At 52.5% G+C, this 22,162-nt stretch overlaps 1 protein-coding gene across 5 annotated transcripts in view; it reads right to left on the bottom strand.

The window, feature by feature from the left end:
- CAMTA1 (calmodulin binding transcription activator 1) overlaps positions 1 to 22,162 on the bottom strand; it is a gene marked incomplete at both ends in the record, with an annotated part of 245,308 nt that overhangs the window by 209,085 nt on the left and 14,061 nt on the right. For all 5 annotated transcript variants that reach the window (XM_084274547.1, XM_084274546.1, XM_084274550.1 and 2 more), the window contains one exon: positions 15,081 to 15,199. In XM_084274547.1, the coding sequence (XP_084130673.1) occupies positions 15,081 to 15,199 (119 nt within the window). The remainder of the gene's footprint in view (positions 1 to 15,080; positions 15,200 to 22,162) is intronic.

Here is a 22,162-nt window from a genome sequence, read left to right as displayed (position 1 = left end):
CTGAATGATAATTAAATACATCTCCATCATCTGTCATTTTTTTACTGCAGGTGCCGGTGCAATAAATCCGAGCTTGACTCTTTTGTCAGCTGGCAGCAAACACGTTCCAACGCCGAATCCCGGGGGATGAGTTCAGTCGCTCGGCCTCGCACGCGGAGGCGCTGCCTCCGACACACCAAGCGGGCAGCTCGCACCTCATCCCTTCCAGGATACTTTTATTATGGTGGGGACACACGTGTCTGATGCAGCGTTTTGACCCAGTGCTATGGGGGATGCAAACATCTCTGTGGTGCTCCCAGCCACGCTTCAGCCCTCCTGGCACAGCACCAGCCCTGCTCTCCTCAACTCCCCCCTGTGCTTTCCCAGCACCTGCTGTGCCCTGATCCCAGAGGGACAGGGGGGTTTTGGTCAAAGAGGAGACAAAGCCAAGGAAAAAAGCAACAGGCAGAATTGGCAAATTCATTTAATTAGAACGATTGCAACTCGGAAAATTAAACATTAAAGTTAATTTGCTGTAAATCCAACTTGTAAACCCAGGGTGCAGGGGAGGAGCTGCTCCGTTTCCTGCAGCCAGATGCCAATGGTTCACAGCTCATCCTGTGGAGAACAGCAGGTTCCTCGCTGGAGACGCGCTGGGACGCCCTGTGATGTCACTCTCCATCAGCGCCCACCTGCGATGCAACATCAGCCCATATACACCCCGAGCTCGGTCCGAAATTCCCGGTGGAAAGAAGGGAACCATGTGTCCAGCTCTGCCACAGCCCAGGAGGAGCAAGTGGATTTCTGCCCATTACCTCGCCAGTAACAAAAAGCCAGCAAAAAGAGACGTTTCCAAACTTTCCCCCGAGTTTCCTTTAAGGAAAAAACCAAAATTCCAAGGACAACAAAGGCAGGTGTTGGTGTCTGTGCGGAGCAGTGTGGGAAACGAGACCAGCCCAGACACAGCAGCTCCCAGTGCCAAGCCAGCACAGCCAGCACCTGCCACCCCAGGCATCTGTTGTGCGGGGGCAGCTCCGGAGCTGCCCTGCTGACCCTCCCAAGGCACCCAGGCCCTTCTTTTCCTGGTCACAGACCTTGCCAGGACTTTCCATGGGTACTATAAAAGTTGCTGCTCACAAGGGCAGCAGAAGGGCTGGGGCTGGGCAGAGGCAGCCGAGGTACCCGGGGACAGAATTCTCTGCATTGAGCCTGCCCAGAACGTGTTGGCTGCAAAGGTGATGGCTGCGTGTGAGCCCTCCAAGAGGCAGAAACAGCCCCCTCCCCAGAAGCACGTGCAGCCACGAGGACCTGGGAAATCACGTCGAGTCTGGTGTCTCTTCTGCAGGAGCTCACTGGCAAAGGTGAAACACCGAGCTTACATTACTCCTAACAAAGCACTTACCCCCATATTCACTCACATTTTGAAGCAGACTTATTGTTTTCCTGCAAGCCACCTTCTCCTGGGTGTGCACAGGCAGCCCAGCTCACACCAAAACTGGGTACAACCACGGGTGCTAGGGGATGCTCCAGCATGAGTTTGCCCCATCCCCACAGAGGTTCGCCAGCCTGGGCTTGGGGGGGACAGGGACAAGCCACAACGAGCTGAGGCAGCACGGACTGTGATGGGAGAAGCCACAACACCAGCAGAGAAACATCCTCCTGGTTCCACTACCGAGCGCAGGGCAACTCGGCGTGCTGGTGACTGGGGCCCGCCAGATGCACCCGGCTATTTATAACACCGGCACTCACATAATTAGAGCTCGTCAACTTACACTGCCAGCCTGGAAATTAGAGTGCTTTATTTATCCAGACAGACCTATATTAATGTGGTTATCTTTAAACCGCTGGGAACAGCGTGCGGAGCAGCTGTAGGTGCTGCCCTGAACAGGGCTGGTGGGAAACGTGCCCCAACACCTTCGGTCTTCCAGGACTTACTGTGCTTCCAGCCCGAACACATCCCAACCTTAACTCGAGGCAGGTAACAGATCCGAAAGGATGAGGAGCCCTGTCCCTGCCCTCACTACCACAGCAGCATGAGTGGCTCCTCCTGCACCTCAGGCAGTTCCTGTCTGATTCGCTCTGTGCTTCCCCTCCTTGATAGTTTGTTAATTCGCCAGCGGTATTGGTGTCCTGGAGCCACAAATGCCTTTTTTTAAAATAAATGAAATCAAATTTAAGCATAAATAAATAAAGCATGTGGCTATAAAAGAGTGGAAAGCCCATTCTGCATAATGGGCACCAAACGTGGTGCCAGCACGGTGCTTCAGTCCTTGTTTCCCTGAGCAGCAGGAGCCCCGGCACTGCCGGGACACGCCGGGGGTCTCCAGGCTCGCAGGCAGCAGTCACAGTTGCACTTGCAGCACGGTGACAGACCCCTCCTCGTTCCCCAGCTGGAGATGGAGTTCTGGCTGCTCTCCCCATCCCTCTCCCACAAGCCCATCACCCATCATTTGGCTCACAGGGATCTCGGCAGCAGCTCCAGGGCCGGGGAGCGCTGGGCACTTGCAGGATCTTTGCCACTGCCAAGGAAGACGCCGTAGGACCCCCAGCACCCCTGAAGGTCTCCGTGCTGGCTGGTAACCCCTGGCTTGAGCAAAGGCCTTTCCTTTTGATACAGACGTGCCCGCGGATGAGACTCTGATGCCACAGCAAAGCAAGTTAAACATTTACCTTCTATTAAAGCATCTAAATGAGAAGATTAAAACCTGGTTTACATATAACAGAAAGGCAAAGCCAAAGCAGCACAGCAGCAGCTTAGCGGGTGCTTCAAGCCAAGGCACAGGATGGATGCTGAGAGGTAACCAATTTAAGGTGGGGGGATTTCCTAACACTACTCAGGAAGGGGGAAAAACAAAATGCACACACATTTGGATAAACATCTCGGTTCTCCCTCCCGAAGAATGCCTCTGAAAGCCCTTCTGCTGCCAAGGCCAAGAGGCTTGCTGCAGCACCCAGCTCTTGCCCCAGTTTCCCCAAAACCATTTTCACTGCTAATGTGTTTATTTAGCACATCATGTGCTTAAGCTCTTCTGTTTATCTTTCATTGGAGAGGCAGGAGGAACAGACCCCATAGAATACATAAGGGTAAGGAACAGACACCATGGAATACGTTATGGGTGTGTTTGGATTACCAGCAGCTAGAGGTCGTGGCGGTGACACACATGACAGCAATCAGTGCAAGAACCCATGCTCCAACCTCCCAAGGGCCAAACAAACTTGGCCTGGTAACCAGAACCTACCCAAATGATGGCTGGTCAGCACCACACCAGAATCCCTCCGGGAAGCAGAGGATCATATTTAACTGCTGGCTGGAGCAGGACCCCCACAGCAGACAGAGCAGCGAGAGATGCCCCTGAGCTGGCCTTGCCACTGGGAAGTATTCCAGGATGAGTATATGCCATACAAAAGGAACAACCTATTTTACTTGCAATGTGAAAGTTCCACAGCCAGGGTTTTTCATTGGCCCTTCCGACCGCGCTGAACGGAGCTGCCTGACGTACAGTAGTGCAGGGGGAAGGCAGGGCCTCTACCTGCAACTGCAGGGATTGTGCAGTTTATGTGGATTAAACGCTGTCTATAGGGAGGGGATGTTGCTGTGTGGCTCCAAGGTTCACTGCGAGGGGCCACGGAGCCCACCGGCCTCAGACAACACTCATCATGAAGGGTCCCAACTCCCACTGTAAGCGGGAGGAGCACTGACAGCCTCGGGACACTTCCCGCTCACCCAACCACCTCAGCTTTCTCACACCGTCTGTCACGGCCCTGACACCTCCGCATGGGCACAGGGATGCTGCGTGTGAGCACGCGGTCAGAGCACCCAGCATCCCTCAGGGGACCCTGCGAATCCACACGGCTCCGGCTTCCCTGGACTCATCCACATCTCGGGTCCTGCCGGCCAACGAGGCCCATTCGGTGCCCTCGCAGCACCCTCCTGTGGGGACTCCGTGTCCGTACAGAGACCGGGGCAGCTAGAAACGGGTGAGCAGAGAAAACCTTCCTCCTCCTCCTCCACCTGCTGCTCTGCTGGGCTGTCCGGCCGGCACACACCATGTCCCGGTTCGCCGAGTTGCTGAGTTGCAACTCACAGTTACGAGTTACAAGGTGACACCGAACTCACCACGGCCACCGGCGCAGCCAGGACGGGCCAACACGGGGCTGTGCTGGCTGCCGGCACCGCTGCGGCTCCTCCGCTCGGCCTGAAACCACTCGTGACAGTGAGTGCCAGAGCTCAAACCCTCCTTAACGAATTACATGTGGATCCACCTACCAAACTGGTCATTTCTGCTCCTCTCGCCCACCTACCGCCCTGCCAACGGGGGGACGGGGAGCGAAGAGACCGACTCGGGTGGAAAAGGGAGTCGTGCTTTTCTGAAGCGTAAACCCCACCAGGAGCTCCCGTTCAGTGCTGCAGCACCTTCCCCGTGCAGCTGCCTCGTGAAGAATGGAGAAAGGCAAGTTGCAGCATTTGTTTCCTACCTTCACCACAACAGGGACGTCACCCAGATCCAGACTAGGTCCCAGTAATAATCACTGTAATTAGCACTCCGTTCATATAATTACCAGCAGACCCCATAACATTTTACAATGGAGGTAATTACCCGTATTTTACAGCTGAGGAAACAGATACAGTGCAGGTGAATAACTTAAAAGAAATCATCAGTAAATCTGTAGCACAGCCAGAGACCACAATTATCTGTATTCCCAGACACAGCTCTCCCCAGTAATCCAGGCTGAGCTCACTTCGGTCGCGTGGGGAGGAATCCAGAGAAAATAAACACAAACCTGACTTTCCAATGTTTAGAAGGGCTGAAAAGCAGACAAGCCAAACCTGAAGGAGAAATAAAAACACATTTTTATCACTGAACATTTTCTCACTTGAGGTCTGCAGCCAGGAGTGCAGGAAAGGCAGAGGACGCTAGCTAGCTCCAGCACACTCAGAAAGCCCAATGCGGGGTTCCCACTGCTACAGGATCTACTTCTGGAAGCAGAGTAAAAGCAGAAGCAGAAGACTGAGCCAGGGAAGGCAGACAGGTGCTGCCAGCTCACCCCTCCAGCCATCAAAGACCCTAACGCACGTTGAGAACTAAATGATTAAAGCAACAGCGGCAGTTCAGTTATTCAGAGACTCTGCAGAACACCAAGAGAGCGAGCAGCGAGCGGGGTGAGAAGCGTGGGAAACGCACCCCCCAAGCCCACGAAGCCACTGCCAGGGCACCAGGGCCCCATGGCTGCAGCCCCAACTCAAGCCGGCGCGGCACGGGGCTCTCCTGCAAGATGGGAGAACTCCCCTTCCCCTCCGAGCACGAGAGCAACAGGACTCCTGCCTAAACACTGCCCACCCTGGAGCACGTCAGCGGGATGGCTGCATGGGAACCTGCACTCGGTGGGACGGGGGACAGCGCCTGTCCTGTGCCGGTTCCCATGGGGTCTGTCACGCACAGGGCAGAACAAGGCTTGTGTCACCCAGACTGCAGCGAGCGATGCGCCTGCTGCCTGCGCACGCTGCTAAGGGGGGCACGGCAGGGGACACACAGCGCTGTGGGGTGGGGAACAGATCAGGTCAACCACCAGCCCGAACTGCTGGCCATGCAGCACTGGAGATGGAACCACCTCACCATACATTAAAGTTCACATCTAAAAGCCTCCAACAGCAGATACTGCATGACTCTCAAAATTAAGCCTTGTTTCAGGAGCAGATGTTATAAATACTCTGACTAACAGCAAAACCTCGTAAGCAGGAGCAAGTCTCTCAGAGTATTCTCTTAACAGACAAGTGTTGTGCTTTGCTGACATCCTGCAGCATCTCCATAATTCTGTGATTAAGTGCTTGAAGAAAACTTGCATTTCAGTTCCTGCTCGGTACAGACTCAGTAAAAGGAACTGAGTCCCATCCCATTCTGCCGGAACAGGGACAACTGCTGCCAGGGTCACCTGCTGCCCTGAGCAGCACCGCAGCCGAAACCCAGATGCCTTTAAGCTGGGGTAAACAGTAACACCATGGCTGTGTTAAAGCAGCAGCTTCTCTTGCTAATACTGCTGCTTACAGAGGAAAAGGAGCAATTCCTACCCCCTTCCCAGAGCTCTGCCCCTCCAGCCCCAGCAGCTGCCCCTGCAACATCTATAGAGGTATAACCCACGCTCCCTACTCCCTTCCCCGTGGATAGCCACCTGCACCCAACAGAGCCAAGGGATCAGAGAGAAGACAGCATGCACCACGCTGCGTCACCAAGCAGACACCCAGCAATTTCCATCGCGAAGGGCGCTTACCTTATGAAAGGTGGCAGGATGGACATGACAAGGCCTCTCCTGGAACAAGGAATTCTAACCATCTTTTAACCTCACGGGCTTTTAGATTATCAGACCCAACTCCCAACATCAGACAGGTTTCCTCTATCACTTTTTTCTCGCTGTTTGCCCTACCAGGAGGGAGGTGAAAGCCAGCCCTCCGCGCAGAGGATGGAGATTCTCTTTGGTTTCCAGATGTTTAAATAAAGGGGGGGGGGGGTTAAATTGCCTCCTTTGAAAGTCAAGGTGCTCACATCTAACTGTTGCTGATATAAATGTGCTACAAGGAGAAGAAAAATAGTCAGCAAGGGGTTTTCTTAGGCAAAATAAATGTTTTTCCACTGAGTTTTAAAAACCCTGTTCCCAAAGCTGGGGAAAGCTCGAGATGATTTTGGAGGATGATACTTCTCAGGCTGACAAGGCAGCATTAAAACCAAGAGTGAAATCCAGATCCTGGCTATCCAAAACACACTCAACGTAGGAACAGCAGCCTTGTACTCCAGAATTGATGACTCAAGGCCTACAAAAACCACTGCAGCTAAAATTTGGGAAAAGGAAGAAGCCACCCACGATGGACACTGGGCCTGTCCATCTTGCTGCAGCTGCTGGCTCCAAGAGGAACAGGCACATCAACAAGGAGGGGGCTCCGGTCAGCAGCCCGGTGCACACCGCTTTACTGCCACAGTACTGGAACGGGGCGACTCTGCCAACACAGTGAAGGGCAGATTAAACACAGAGATTGTGCTGTGCACACAGAGGTCAGTGCTGGAAACACTGTTTCCTGAAGCACGGATGCTAATTAAAAGGTGTGATGGCTCCTGGAAGCGGCACTGGCCACCCGTCCCTACTGCTCGGGGTCAGTCTGCTGGGGCTTGACCCCCAGAGCCAGGCAGAGGGCTCCAGGGGAGTCTGGGGGCCGAGGCTCTGCCCCATGGGGCAGCAGAGCCCCAGCAAACCCTGCAGTGGGGCTGGGGCAGCATCAGCCCCAGGGGTGGGGAGGGGCTCCTCCAAGGGGCCAGAGGGGGGCAGGGGGTCCTGCAGCACGTGAACCACTCACTGTGATTTTAATCCATGGCTCTAATGAACGATATAAAGTTTTATAAGCATCAACAGGGCTCAGAGACCTAAAGCCATTTCGGTGCTCATTTAGCAGCTTCATCTGAGAGCAATTAAAACTTCAGCATTAAATGTTAAAAGAATAAAATAATGAGACACTTAACAAATAATCTGTGCTCCAGTGGGCCGAGCTCCGTAGGGTTCACACCATCACTTGCAAGATACATACAGGACCTGCCCAGGACCGGTCCTCACACCTCTTCCCTTGCAGGAGGAAGAGGGAAAGAAACAGCTGCTGAACTCCAGGGGCTTTTCCAACCCACGTTCAGGCAACCCGGCTTCTTCAGGCACATCTCAGGGCACGGACAGCTTTCCTTTTGGCTCCAATGATAATGTAAAAATAAATCTAAATTGAGTTTCCACTGAGATTTTCATTTTGGTCTAAAGCCTAATCTTTTATTAAAACAGCTATCAGTGCTAAGCTGGTGGTTAGGAAAAGTTATCTTCAGGACAGGGAACAAAATGGTAACAATAAAGAATATTTCTTATTCAGAAGAGTATCTTAAACGCTGCCATGATTGCTCTGGGCTATCAAATGTGACCAGGAGGCTGGGGGGGGGGACAGCATGTGTGTTACTGAACCAAAGAACTGTAGAGAAATGAAAATTAAAACCAAAGATGTTCAGAAATATCAAAATAAATCAGATTAAGTACTGGGAGAACACAAGTCAAAAAAAAAAGCAATGTGCTATACAAGAAACATACACAGAGTTAAACTTAAAAGAAGCAAAACCCAATGGAAATTACATGCTTTATTTTTAACAACTGAAATGATTTTTATTCGGGAAAAGCCAACATTACACATCTCCATAGGGAAAGAAAGACATTTGGGGAGGGCAAAGAACACTACAGTTTAACAGGATGAAATGTTACAGCTTGCACACCAAAATTAAAATGAAGTGAAATAAAAAAATGAAATGGTTACCAAAGTAATGCAGGTCAAGGGATCAAAGGTGAAGGGTCACACATTATTAAAAAGAAATCCAAAAGGGCGTCTGCATCAAGATCTCTGCAAAACAAAGGAGCTTCAGTGAGTAAAACCAGTACCTTCCAGGGCATCACATCACCGCTCGCCACTCACACACAGCACACGGCTCCCTCGGGGCACGCTGGGTGCCTGCCGCAGCAGACCCTCCGGCCGCCACGGCACCCCGGCCATGGAGCCTGACTCCTACTTCTAGCAGCTTTTTCTTACTTATTACTTTGAGAGCTCCCTGCTGAACGGCTTCCACAAGCCCCTCTGTTCCCCAACAGTGAACTGGCTTGATCATCACTAAAACAGAGTGCTTCGGGTGCTCAGACAAAGCCCAGGGCAGCTCCTGTCGTGCAGCCCCGAACGGCTCCCATCGCAGGGAGGCTGAGTCTCACGTGGACACCAGTGCCCCCACTTCCACATCTTCTGTTTGCAGGGGGAGCACAACACCCTCTTTTTCAAGAGTCTGCTTCCTCAACTGTAGCTGCACACAAGGGGTAATGACTGTCACACAGGGACACATCGGCTTCAGGCCACAGTAAGGGAGGAATGTGCAGATGTGGTGCCAAGACATGGGCCTCTCCTCCTGGAACCCCAGTTCTTACAGAGGCTATAAGAACAACCTGGGCACCCGTTTCCAAGCAAGATGCAGTCAGTTATCTATGTTAGATTTATGTGCAGTGGATAATATTTACATCTGACATGTTTATGAGGAAGCCACCCACCGAGGGCACCGTGTCCCTCTCCACTCCAGCATCCCTCCCCGGCAGGCGTTTGGTTTTGGACCAAGAGCATCACGCTTGAGGCCCAGAAACAAACACCCCTCCTACTCCCATATCCCCACCCCAGATTCGGTCTCTCAGGCAAAGCAGCCGCCAGCAACAGAAAATCTCCACAATCAACATTTCAGGGTGACAACCTCACCTGTCCACGCGCTCATCCAGAACGTACATCGCCTCCTTGCGTCCCTCCTGCCCCACGCGTGCTGCCGGAGAGCATGGCACGGTCCCTACCTCCGGCTTCCCCTCACCACCATGCCTGGCACCGCCACTGCCACGCGCTGGTTTAACACCAAGCCCCTGCCACCGACTTCCAGCCTTTACCCACTCGGTTCTTTGTGATCCGAACTGCGACACCGGCTACTCTGCAGTTACTTCCCCGCGCGCCAAGGCTGGGCCCTTCCATTTCCACTGCAGGTCAGTCAGACGACCTCATCCCGGGGCAAAGCGGTTTGGAAACCAAGTGACTTAGAAATAATTCGACACCAGAGACAGATTTGCTGTGACTCAGCAGTTAATTAAGTCCAGAAGGCATTAATGTGAATCCTACCGTCAGGAAGACCCCTCACCTCAGCAACTCCTCCGAGGCAGAGACGGGGAGGCGAGCACGGTCACTGCGCGGGCAGCTGCCAGCAGCCAGACACCCCGGTGAGGGTCGGTGCCACACGCAAGCCTGAGGCTCCCTCCTTACTTCTTCACACGGGACTGATTTTTCCTTCACATCCAGCTTCTGTCCCCTAACAGCTTTGAATGTTCTCTTCACAGGGAAGCGTCTGCCCTCAGACGCAGCGAGATGGAGGGGGCAGGATGGGATCGCTGGCAGAACCGCATCCCCCCAGCTCCCACCCATCTGAGGCGCCAGCCGACTCGCGGGCGTGCAGCAGGCCAGGCTGCCACAGACACACTTACACCGACTCTTGTAACATCTCCCTTGTACAATACAGTACAAAGTACAGCTCACACGACACCAGCGAGCATTCTGCTGGGTGCTGAGCAAGCCAGAGCCCCGAACTCATGACGCAGCAGCACTCCATGCTACCGCTGCCATTCCTGGAGGAACAATGGCACCGACGCAGCCTGCAGCCCCTCGCCTCCGAAGGGAGTATAACCGGGAGCATCGTCATCTCACTCCCGGAGCAGATCCCACATCCTGTCACTGTGCCTTGGGGCAGCCCTGCACCACGAGAATGGTGAGCCCTGGCAGAGGCCGTGTGCTCAGGCCGTGCCGATGCCATGCTGAGCTAACTGCTGGTCACAACATTCAGAGGTGTTCTGATAGGTGACTAATGTCGAAAAGCCACCGAGTTAAACACGATCAGCACTTTGGGAATAACATGACAAAACTCATTATCCAGTGATGTTTCTCCTTCGCTATCATTAAGAGTAAAAAAATAAAGTTCATTTAATTCATTCCCTCGAATTCACTTGGGGAAAAACCCGAACAAAAAACCAGGAGGGCAGTACATTACCCAAAACAATTCGTCTGTTTGCTATGCTTTACAGGATCCGATCTGGTCCCAGGGCTCCGACGCGCTGCCTGCGCAAAACTGCAAATTCAGCCATTTTTAAAGACTTATCATTATACAATTACCAGGCCGGTCCTAACATTAACAAAGGGGAAGGGAAAAAAAGCCAGGTTTTCCTACGGGGAAGCTGAGGGATCTCCTCTCCATCAGAGCCCAAGCCCATAGCAGGTATTGCCGCCTCTGTGCGGAGCTGCCAGGAACAGTAACCTTTCAATTCAGCTAAATCACCGAGCCCGCTCACAACACTTGCTAATTATGTAAACATGACTGAGAAACTGCAAAAGCAAAGCCAGTAGCAGATTTCCTGCTTTGTACATTAAGCAAAGCACAGAATTTCATTAATTTCACAAAATAAACCCATAATGAAGTGCTTCTGTTAAAGAGGAATTTCCATCTCGTTCACTGATCAGCCTTAAATCATAATCACACACGCAGCGAGCAAAGCCGCCCACACGTGCTAGACGGCATCAGTCAGGTGTACAAACAGTTTACTCCCCGCTCGGCTCTAGCCAGGGTGCAAACATTATTCCCTGTTGATCTCACTTTCGGAGCTTCTCCTTCTCCCTCCAGGAAACGTGGGGTCTCCTACATTCCTGCTGCTGGCCAGGAAGACAGAGGCACTTTGGGAAGCGTGGTACCGAGGGCTGGTGGAGCAGGCGCCCAGCCTGGCAGTGCCCAACTCAGGTGGGATGTGCCCCTCCCAACCCAATGGCCACCGCAATGAGGGACCTGTTTTTATGGGTGCTCTGGCTGCTCCAGCCCCCAGCAAACGCTCTGCCCTCAGCCAGGCCCTTCCCTTCACCCTCGACACCTCAGCTGCCCATGATTCAGCCCCAGCTCAGCACAAACCGACAGGCAGCTGCGCATGCAGACCAGCGGCCGCAGGCGAGGGATGCTCCATGGGAAGCACACACAAGCCAAACTGAGATCCCTTCCCTGCCACCCCTCCAGGAGAGGGGATCACCAGCAGGAACAACAGAGCAACACGACTCCTAGCAATAGTGCCAGCCAATATACTCCATGATCACACGGGCAGCGGGTAATTAGTCAAAACTACATATTCTCATTGCTCCTGAGAGATCAGAGCGCCGGTGCAGACCGCGAGGACGCTCAGCTCTAAGGGCTCCACAGCTGCAGAGCTCTCACAGTGACAGCCAGCCTCTGGCTTCGGGAAACTGCGCTGAACCAAAGCATCTGAATTAACCTGAGTGCGTTAAACAGAACACAGGGAGCATCTCCCCCGTCCCCGGGGAACTGAGAGGAGCACTGATGCTTTTCCAGCGAGTTCTGGCACCCTGATGGCCCCCAGCAGTGGGACGCTGTGACAGGACAGATACCGCTTCCTTGATGGGGCTGTGGCAATGACAAAAGGCCATCCTGCTTGCTCAACCCCACAACTCTGCAACACACAAGCTAATCTGGCAAGTAAGGTTTGAACTGTCACAGCAAGGCGTTACGAGACACGGTGCCAGCCAGGGCAGCCCAGAGACAAAGCAGTGGTTTGAGTTTGCAGACACAGGAGTTAATTCCTGAAGGCACCTCAAAGCCTTTTAACAATAAAAGTGCCATGTGCTGCCCTGCTCAGTCCTCACCCAGAGCGGTACCTGGATGAACAAACCTGCTGACAGGAGCTGCGCCAGTAACCGGCTGCCTGGCCCGTTCTGCCAGGGGTATCGAAGAGGCAGGCAACCTACAGCTTGCAGGCCCTCCTTGATAGCCTTTCAGTGTAACTGCCAGCCTGAACAGAGTCCCTTCCCAACAGCCTGGGTCCCTCACAGCCTGCAGGCAATCCTCCAAACCTTCTGGATTTCCTCTGCACTTCAGAGAGAAGACAGGAGATAATGTCATGTCAGGGAAAGAGGAGAAAGTCACCGTCCTGCAAGCAAAGGGACGTCGGTGAGCACAGGACTCCAGCCAAGCTCAGTCCAAGAGTCTCTTCCTGTGCAAGTAACACCCAAATAGTTCTGTAACAGTGCTCCTGTCCGTACTGTCAAGCAATACCTGCGCCTGAAACACATCAAGACTTGATGCCAGACACCATGCTGGGAAGTGAGGCAGTTCTGCTCTGCTCCTGAGCACACAAAGTAACTACTCCTGGTGTCTTCTGCCGGCAGGGACCTCTGGGCCTCTCCCTCTGGAGCATCCAGACAGAGCATCCAGGCACAGGGTGCAGGCACAGGGTCCTGCTGGAGACAGACCCCCGGGTCGCATCCCACATTCCCATGTTTAACTTTTCCTTCCTTCTCGCACTGTGTCATTAAGTGTTTACAAGGATGATTAATGACTGCGGCTGCCAACTCCATTAATGAAAGGCATCTCTGCTCAGAGCTGCAATCCCGCTTTTGGCAAGCGCCGTGCAGAGACAAGGTTACGCCGACACCCTTGAGCCCTGCACCCCCTGTGCCACCGGGCTACGCTACGGCAAGTCCCTGCTCCATCCGCTGGCTGCAGCCAGAGTCAGGTCTGGGTTACACACAAAAACCCACCACAAGGGTTTGAAATGAAGGACAAGGCCAACCCAAGAGCAGAGAATTCCCCCCCCCACCCCCCCCCCCCACACACACACACAGGGAGAGCTGTGGAATTTCAGCCCATTAACCAATTTCACCTAACGTAAGCAACGGTATGAAACCCCCTTTCTAGCCCCCTGGAGCGGGAGGAAGCAGCACACACACACACACACACCTCCACAGGGATGGCAAAAACGTCAATCTGTGCTTAAACTGCTTGACTAAACTTATGATTTCGTACCTCTGGTAAAAAAACTTGGAGTCAGGAGGAACACTTCCCTCACTCGGATATATAAAACTGCTATAAACTTGATTTAAGAGGAGATGACACCTTGATATGGAAATGTATTTCCATCAAACGTTGCAGTTAGAGCTGCATCCTCTTGACAGAAAGCAAACATATTGATAACGTGTTCTAAGCATTTTTAAATGCTCCATTTCTCTCGCTGCTCACAGGGTTATTTTACTAACTGTAAAGTCAACCACAGCCTGTGTGGCTCTCAAAGGATTCTCCACCCGTCACCCACCCCAGCAGCACGTGACCCGTTACCCTCAACCCACAGGCCAAAGCATCCAGAAGAAGTTATCTGCAGTGTTCCCGTGGCGATGCCCTGGGAGGGGAAAGAACCAACCCCGTCTGCTCCCTGACCCACACGCTCGGTACCGGCAGCGTCTCGCTCTTGGGCGCAGGGGACCCGATGGCAGAGCCTGCCCCATGCATCCCCCCACCCTACACAGCCACCAACCCACACAGGAGTTTTCCTTCTCAGCTGTCCATCAAACACCACCTTTTAGAGCCACTGGAATGGCTGTTGCTCCTGCCCCTCCTCATCAGTACAAACGCACCACAGAACCGCATGTCCTGCCATTTACATTTCAGTTCAAGTGACCCAGGACAAACACATCTACACAAAAGAGCCAATGACAGCAGCTCCCCAAAAGACCAGATTAATCCTGTCACAGTGCTTAGTACATTAAAAATAGATCCCCTGACTTTAACTTCAGACCAAAGGAGGGAGAGTGAAGGACTCCAATGCCGAGGAACCCACCCATGAGCTGACAGGTATCTGAATCCACGCTCCAGCTGCCACTTGCAGCCGTTACCTCATGAGTTTGCTTTTTGTTAACGCGCTCCGATGGCACACGTGATGGATTAGAGACCAGAGAGCTTCAACAGCAGATATGAGCTGTGGTTTCACCAACATTTCTCAGAGCTGACTGCCTCTACTGCTAAAAGATTCCCAGGAATATGGTCCAGTATGGTCTGACTGTGCTTCTAGAGACTAACGCTATACAGTGTAGCTTCCAGCCTCCTGCCCAGTGGTCGCAGAGCTGCTGGGGTTCTCTACAGCTCCAGCTTGGCCCACCAGACACCTGCACATTAAATGCTCCTGTGTCCCTTCAAGAAACCCCACCAGGACGCGTCACAAGGAGCTGTGTGAATCGGCACATTCAGAGTAGCTGGATTCCAGTGTCAGCACTGGGTTCTGTGCACCCCGTCCCCAACAAGGTTCCTCAGACAGGGATAAGCTCATTATTTCTCATGACCCCATTTGGCTGGTGAGCGCACGTGCCAGTGTCCTGCTCTGAAGTCCATACACATAGCAAGGTGACTGTTGAACGTGATACCAACACACACCTCTAATTTTGAACAATTCAGGAAGATGGGGTGAGATGTGTCCCCAAGCCAAGCGACACACACACCGCGAGCAACAGCCTCCTACCACACCAGCTGCCAGCTCCTGCAGCTGCCCTCGCGCCCGGCTCAGAGCTCACTTCCAACACGTGACCCCACTTCATTATTTAACAAGGGGATTTTGCACCCCATAACCTACACAGCATGCTCTCAGAAAACAATCCTTCAGCATCAAGTAAGCCAGCACGTTTGAGAATAAATAAGAGCTTGAACTACCTCGTTAGTGTTCCAGCGGTGCCTCTCTTTCGGTAAACTTGAGCATTTTGGTAGACATTCCAGCAGCTTCTTCGGTAAAAAGATTTTTACATGACTGCCATTGCTGTTCCCATGATCATCTGGAAAGAAGAGGAGACACGTGAGGTACACTGAGGAGAAAAGGCTGTTTCCACAGGAAACCCACCGCTCCCCTCGTCAAAGCCCAAGCAACCGGTCACCCAGACTACTACAGCTGTCTGTGGAAACCACACCTGAACTTCAGAAATGAAAGTACAGCTTAGTTCTTGAGCAGAGCTTTGATGGATGCGCGCAAGAGCAGCCTGTGTGTGTGCTCACCTGGGCCTATCTTAGCTTGTTATTTCCCTCAGAGCCACATTTCACAAGCAACAGCGACAAAACGTTACAGAAGCTGTGGCCACCGCGGTACGACCTGCCAGGAAAGTCATAAATGAAGTTCACACTTGACAGGATTTGCAACTAAATAAGCACAGAGCCCCAGCACCCGCTATAATTTTGTCAGGCTGCACCAGAAACGTAACTCAAGGTCTGTTAGTTCATGCAAAGCGAAGGTGCGCTGTGCCCGACGAACGCCGGGTTACGTCTCTCTCCGCAGGCGGCTCGGAGCGAACGCAGCTCCTCGAGAGGGGCGAGGGGGAGCGATGGCCATCTGCCCACCTCTCCGTGCCCAGGGGGGTCTCAGAAGCAGAAATACTGAAGAATACACAATTATTCTTTGCTGCTGCTAAAGGCATAGAAGGAGCATCAGTTCCCCTTAAGAAAGGGGCACGCGAGGAACCCTCAGGTCTGGCAGCATCCTGCAGAAGCCCCAGATATGCTGGCTCAGCCCTCCGCCACCGCACCATGGACAGGGCCAAACCCCTCCCAGCACGAGCCATCCCGAGCTGAGATAGCCTAATACCCAACACTCTCACCACAGCTGCCAGCACCCTTCCCAGGCTTGCTGGGCAGCAGCACAAGACCTACACGCACTCACTGGCTTTTCACCCCACAAAATTAACCCACCAGCCATTCCCCATTAGGTAGGGTACAGAAAAAGGAGAGCAACTTTTTCCTTTCACACGTCCAAGCATCTGATGTCCTTACACAGCAGCCAGTGTGACAATACTCTGCTGCTGTCACACACGACACAGATCTCCTGTGACCCGCAGCACCCCGCAGAACCCATCCCACAATCATTTCCCAGAGCGGGCGAAGAGCGCGCACCAGCAGCCAGACATCCCCGGTATTTTTAAAGCTTGATTATACTCTTGGATGTGTCAAGTTCAACAATATACATGCTGTTAAATCAACCACTCGTGCAAGCACAGCAGATGAGCTTACAAGATAAGCAGCGATGTGTATGATAAACGTGAGCTGCTCTGTAATTTATGAGCCCCGCGCGCTCCCCGAGTTATCGGGAACTTCGCGGCACGGCTGCGACAGACGGAATGAGCAGGGTTCCCAGCTTCAGGCTCCTTCCTGGGCAAACGAGTGGCAGGCAGCACCCATCTTGGCTGAACTGAGGTATCAGAAGAAGGTTCCTTGGCTGTTTTTCACGAACCATTCCAGGATTTCTCGCTTGGCACCAGGCACCTCAGACCGCTGGTTCCACAGGGATTTTTTGCCTCCTCTTTTTACCCAGCCAACATTCCACACATGCAACCGTCAGCTTTGCTACCTCCCAGCACCTCTGGCTGCCCAAACCTTGGCAGCCACATGCCACGATGACGACACCTTGTGTGGGGCACAGCACGGAGCACCGGCAGCCCCAGCCATCCCCACCTGCACGTCCAGATCCGACGCCCGATTTAGCTGGTACCCACTTAACATTCCCCACCACAGCTTCACACCGTCTTCCTTTCTCGTTCAAAATATTGCATTGCTCTACATCCAATTCATTAAGGCGGCGAAGTATTTTACAGCACACATTATTGCTTTTATCAGCCAAACTACATCCCCAGTTACATCTCATCAGCTTATTTTCCATGGGCACATTTTAATTGACATTAATTGTATTACTTCCCCTTACCTCCGTATCAGTCAAGTCCTCTATCATTCATTCCATTATTTTGCAGGGCTGGCAGACCTCTAATTATGCAGCTCGTTTTATTAACTTTCTTCCACTGTCATCAATTATCAGTATTATTAATCCAGAAAGTGCCTATGGATAACAGATCCCTTAAAAATGTTTTGGTCCAAGTTCTCAGAACTTGCTGACTCCAACCCTCCCGTGTGACTCCCCACGCTTGTGTCCCAGACCTCTGTGCTGCTGTAGCAACTGAAGGTCACCATCACCCTCCCATGAGGTGCCTACACCTCACCTATGTTTCCCTTCTCCTTTCTTCATTCCCAATCACAATCCTTACAGCTACAACACGTCCACCTTTAGGGAGGTGGAGAGGAAAAAGAAGCAGTGCTGTCCTTCGGTTTGAATCGAATCTGCTGTTTCTAGTCAACCCAACATACACACTCACCCACCAGAGTCTTCTGAGGAAGTCAGGGGAATCAATGCTGCCCGGCATCCACGCCCAGCTTCCAGAGCAGCCAGCACACTCCAGAGGGAATACTTCACATTTATTTAGAACTGAAATCTCCTCTGTAGTTAAAAACGGAGCTGCGCTTTCACAATGCCTGTGTGATTTTCCTGCGCAGATCCGGGCCAGACCTGTGCACTTTCCTCCTCCTCCTCCTCCTATCATTTTTGCCACGGGTGGGAGTGACGACACGGTGATCTGCAAACCCCACCGGTGTCAATACTAAGTGCTTCTGCAAGCAGAGCTGCGCCTGCACGGGAGGATCTGCCAGTAAAGCTGGATCGACACAGGGGCTTTTTCAGCGCAAAGCTGGCCACAGCTCAGGAACGCTTCCCAAGGCATGCACAGCCAAGTCTGGGAAGATATTGACTGAAATACAGCAGCTGACAACCCCTCGTCACAACTGGGCATGGAAACCCCCATTTGAGCTCCGTTAGCACTATCTTCAACACCACTGACTACAAAGCAGAAACTCGCCTGAAATTAAGAAAGTACAACTACCATGAAGTTCAGGGAAAGTTCTGTATTAATTATCCCACATAAACCCTTCGTCATTTTATGGGCCTGTTCATGCTCCTTGCACTTTATCCTCCCAAGGGATGCAACACGGGCCATAAAACTTTTAAAGCGCACACCAGCAAATCACACAGCCAGTCTGTGCTCTGCCCCCACTCTCCAAACAAACCCCCCTCCCCTCTTTTTTTTTTTTTTTATTTTCCCTTCCTTTAACTTGTTCTTAAATCTTCTGAGACCCAGGAGGTGAGCTCAGACCTGTAGACCGTTTAACTGCCGCCCTTTATCAATATAACATATAATTGGAGAACACCAGAATGGCTGAATGGGTGTTGATCAACTGCTGATTTCCAGACAGCTCCATACTGGAAATAAATATAAAGAATAAGCCTGTAAAATCAGAACCACGGGTTTTATAAGCCCATTATTATGAAGCAGTAACTTCGGATTGGCCATCATCTTAACTACCCCACGAGAGAGGTAAAAGGTGGTTAAACGTTACAACAGGCGCTCTCGCAGAGAACAAACGGCTAAAAATCACAAGGCCACTGTTAGCTGCCTGGCTGGAACACGAGGGCAGCAGGCTGGCTGCAAGGCCAGTCCCTGTGCCACCGCTTCGGCAGCGGAACCGAGGGGACACAGCTCAGGTACAGCACAGCCGGGTGAGCACAGGCTGCCCGAGCCAGCCAGTCTCTGCGTAGACAGCGTTAGGCCGGGCAACCAGCCTTCCTGGTGAGGAAGATGAGCCCCAGCCTTGTCCCAGAGCTCAGCACCGTTAGGCCAATACCTGACCCAAAGCACAGCTCCCTTGCTCTCTCTTCAGGGCCACAGTTCCCAGCTTTCTGAAGCTTCTCCCAAAGCCAGAGGCCGCTCTCCCAGTACCTTGCTTCTCTAAAGGCCAAGCGTGAGAGAGAGACAAAAGCACAAGCCAAGACGTGCAGGTTTCCTCCAAAGACATCCCATTGCTCACAGATTTATATTCCCCACGCGTGGGTTTGGCTCTGCTGTGTCCCAGGCTGGGGGGGTGCAGTCCCCTTGAACTCCAACATTCTTCCGCTCGCTGATCTCCAGCCCAAAACCAATAGGTTCAGCCTGGCAGAAGCAGATGCAAAGAGCTTCCCCGACCCAAACAGCCGAAGGGCTGGCACACTATTCCACACAGTTAAACTTCGCTCCTGGCATTTCCCATCAGTAAACAAGGAGCAGTGTGAGCAAACCCAACAGCTTTTGGTCGGTTTTCTAGAAATATTTGGATGATTACAGTTGTAAATCCCTTGGCAACAAAAGCAGATTTCTAAATATCTATCAGATGAGGGAGGCTAAGATAAGATAACGTTGTCCAACTCTCCACCGGCGCTCTCCCAGCACAGCTTCACCGGACACCAGCATTCGGCACAGGCGCCAGCCGAGCCACGGCATTCCCGACCCTTTGCCACGAAGAAGGCCAGCAGCTCCAGAAGCAGGAGAGGGTTAACAGTCCAGGCAGAGGTAAGAAAACATGGAAAAGGAGTGAGGAGCACTCTAAGGGAGGATGGCACACAAACCGGCACAGGAACCAGCACATCAAACAGGAGTAACGAGGAGAAGCGGAAGGGATGAGGAGGAAGTTGCAGGGGTGGCAGGAGCAGCAAGGGCGATCAACAGGGTAATTTTCTGCTAGTCAGTTGTTGAATCCAGCCTAGTTTCTTGGAATACTTGTGATAAATACTTTGTTGCTATGACAAGCTCTACAAGCCCTTCTAAAAGTGCAAGAAACACAGATACAGCTCCAACCCTGCCACTGCTGATTATTGCCCCTGGTTCATCCCACCAGCGATGCGCTGCTTGCACGTTACAGCATCCTCTTCACAAGGCAGAGAGTTTCTGGACATCCCATAGTTGGACTCACTTTAAACACCACAGTTATGCAAAGCTGCAAGTGCTGCGTTTCAGGCAAGAGTTGATGGCACAGTTCTTCCTTAATGAAAGCCTCGGCGCTGGGTGAGGAGGTCTGGTTTGCACCATGAGCTCTCTCCATCTCTCACCAGAGGCCACTTCTCAAGCACCCCGGCAGCACCGCTCCTCTCGCCCAGCTCAGCAGGCCCCTTGCTGCACCCCACTTCACCACGCAGGGCCAGAGAGTCCGGTCGGATTCCAAAGGCGGACAGAAGCAGCCATGCCAAGAGCAACCCTCAGGAGCACTGAGCTCCAAGGCTGCCCAGCACCCCGTGGCTGCTGGATAGGACAATGGCAACAGAGCGATCAGACCGATGCTCACCCAACGACACACCATCGAGTCCTTCATCCCTCGGTCTTCACTAAAATTGCACCATCAAACTCAACTGCAACACAACTAAGGAGAGACTGATACTGTTAGCCAGGCTGACCAGAAATAAACCACCCATCTATACAGCTGCTGCTACTACAACCAGCTCTGCAAAGTCCTGAAGAACCAGCCAAGGTGAGTGAAACTCCTTACCCAGAGCCTACACGCCACCAGCCACTGGTACAACCAGTGGTGGGGTGTCTTTCCAGCTACCAACAGTCCGGGCTCAGAAGCCCACCTAGAGAGCTGGCTAGAAAACACTCCAAACCCCCCAGACCAAAGACAGGACAAAAGCAAGAGACTGACACTGAGCTCCCTGTTCCTGGCGATAACAGGAGCGGGCTTTTGCTCACCCAGTGCCAATCTGGCTCCTTGGCACAAAGCCAGACCTCCAGCATCACCCCAGGGACAGGGTGGGTGCTGCACCCCAAAAAAAGTGGGGTTCATGCAGACTCTGGCATCGGCAGGTGCACCCAGCCCCCAAAACCCAGAGGGTTTAAATCCAGGGAAGCACAGCACAGGGCTGAAGGGGAAGATGAAAACAGGACATGGAGCAAGGGGAACAAACTATAAATAAACAAACTCAGCAAGGTGTGGAAGAGGAAGCCAGGAAACACCGAAGATGCAAGAAGCTGCTGGAAGCACTGTGTTTTAATTAGCCAGCACTGTATTCCACACCTTGCTTCACCAGCCTGCTTCACCCCACGGAGAGGGCTGGCTTTGCTGGGATTCTTCCCCTGCGGGTATATTTGGTTTATGGAAGCAGACACAGAAGGAACACTGAAAAAGGAAGGTCACATTTGAGCTCCCTCTTTCTGACAGCTGGACAGAGAGGTTAGGACAGCTATCTCCATCCATCCATCCATCCATCCATCCATCCATCCATCCATCCATCCATCCATCCATCCATCCCCCTGTAACATACACCCTCCTAAACCAGAGGTGCAGAGTTAGCACCAAGTCCTGAAGGAGTACATTTCTTTTCACCTTGCTCACACAGAATCCTCTCACAGCTCCCCAACACAGAAAACTCAATCAGAGCCACAGCATCCCATGGAAACCTTCTTATGGGGCAGCTTTAAAAACCCACTCAGCAAGCTAGTAACAACAAGGGGTGTGGAATCGGGTTAAAACAACAGAGCTTTAAAGAAGCCCCATGCCTTGCATCAAGAATCCTGCACATACAATGGTTACAAGACCCAAAAGAACTCCAGAAACCCTGACCTAACGTGCACACACACACACACCCCTGGAAAAAGCGATTTGAGGTGCTCCCTGGAAGCATCCTGCTGGCTCACAGCCCTCTGAGCGGGTCTGCAAACCCCAGCTCAAGGCAGTTCGCCTCTCCCAGACCAGAGACCTTCTGGTAAAACCCAACCACAGGACTCCAAGCAAATACTCTGGGGCCACAAGCAGACTGAGCCAGGTGCCAAAGCCTGCCTCTTCTCCGGGGTACAGGGAGCGTGGCTGAAAACCCGACCCCTCACGCTCACCGCAGGCTCTGGGTTGCTGAAGTAATAAAACCTTATGCAACACTTCCACAGAGGGAGGCAAATATTTGCTGTTTAACAACCAAATCAAGAGTGTTTTGCTTTCAAAAGGTGTGATGCTCAGCCTCTGGCATTCAGTAACAAGTAAAGCTCCTTGGTCAGTAGCAACAACAAATGCAGTCCTGGGCTCAGGGGGAGAAATTCCCCCTCCTGGCCCTGCCTGAATCAACGGGGCAAATT

The sequence above is a fragment of the Gallinula chloropus genome, assembly GCF_964237585.1.
Source record: "Gallinula chloropus genome assembly, chromosome: 23".
In the NCBI taxonomy this organism is placed as follows: Eukaryota; Metazoa; Chordata; class Aves; order Gruiformes; family Rallidae; genus Gallinula; species Gallinula chloropus.
Note: the sequence above shows the minus strand (reverse complement) of the source record. Positions and strands in the feature narration are given on the sequence as shown.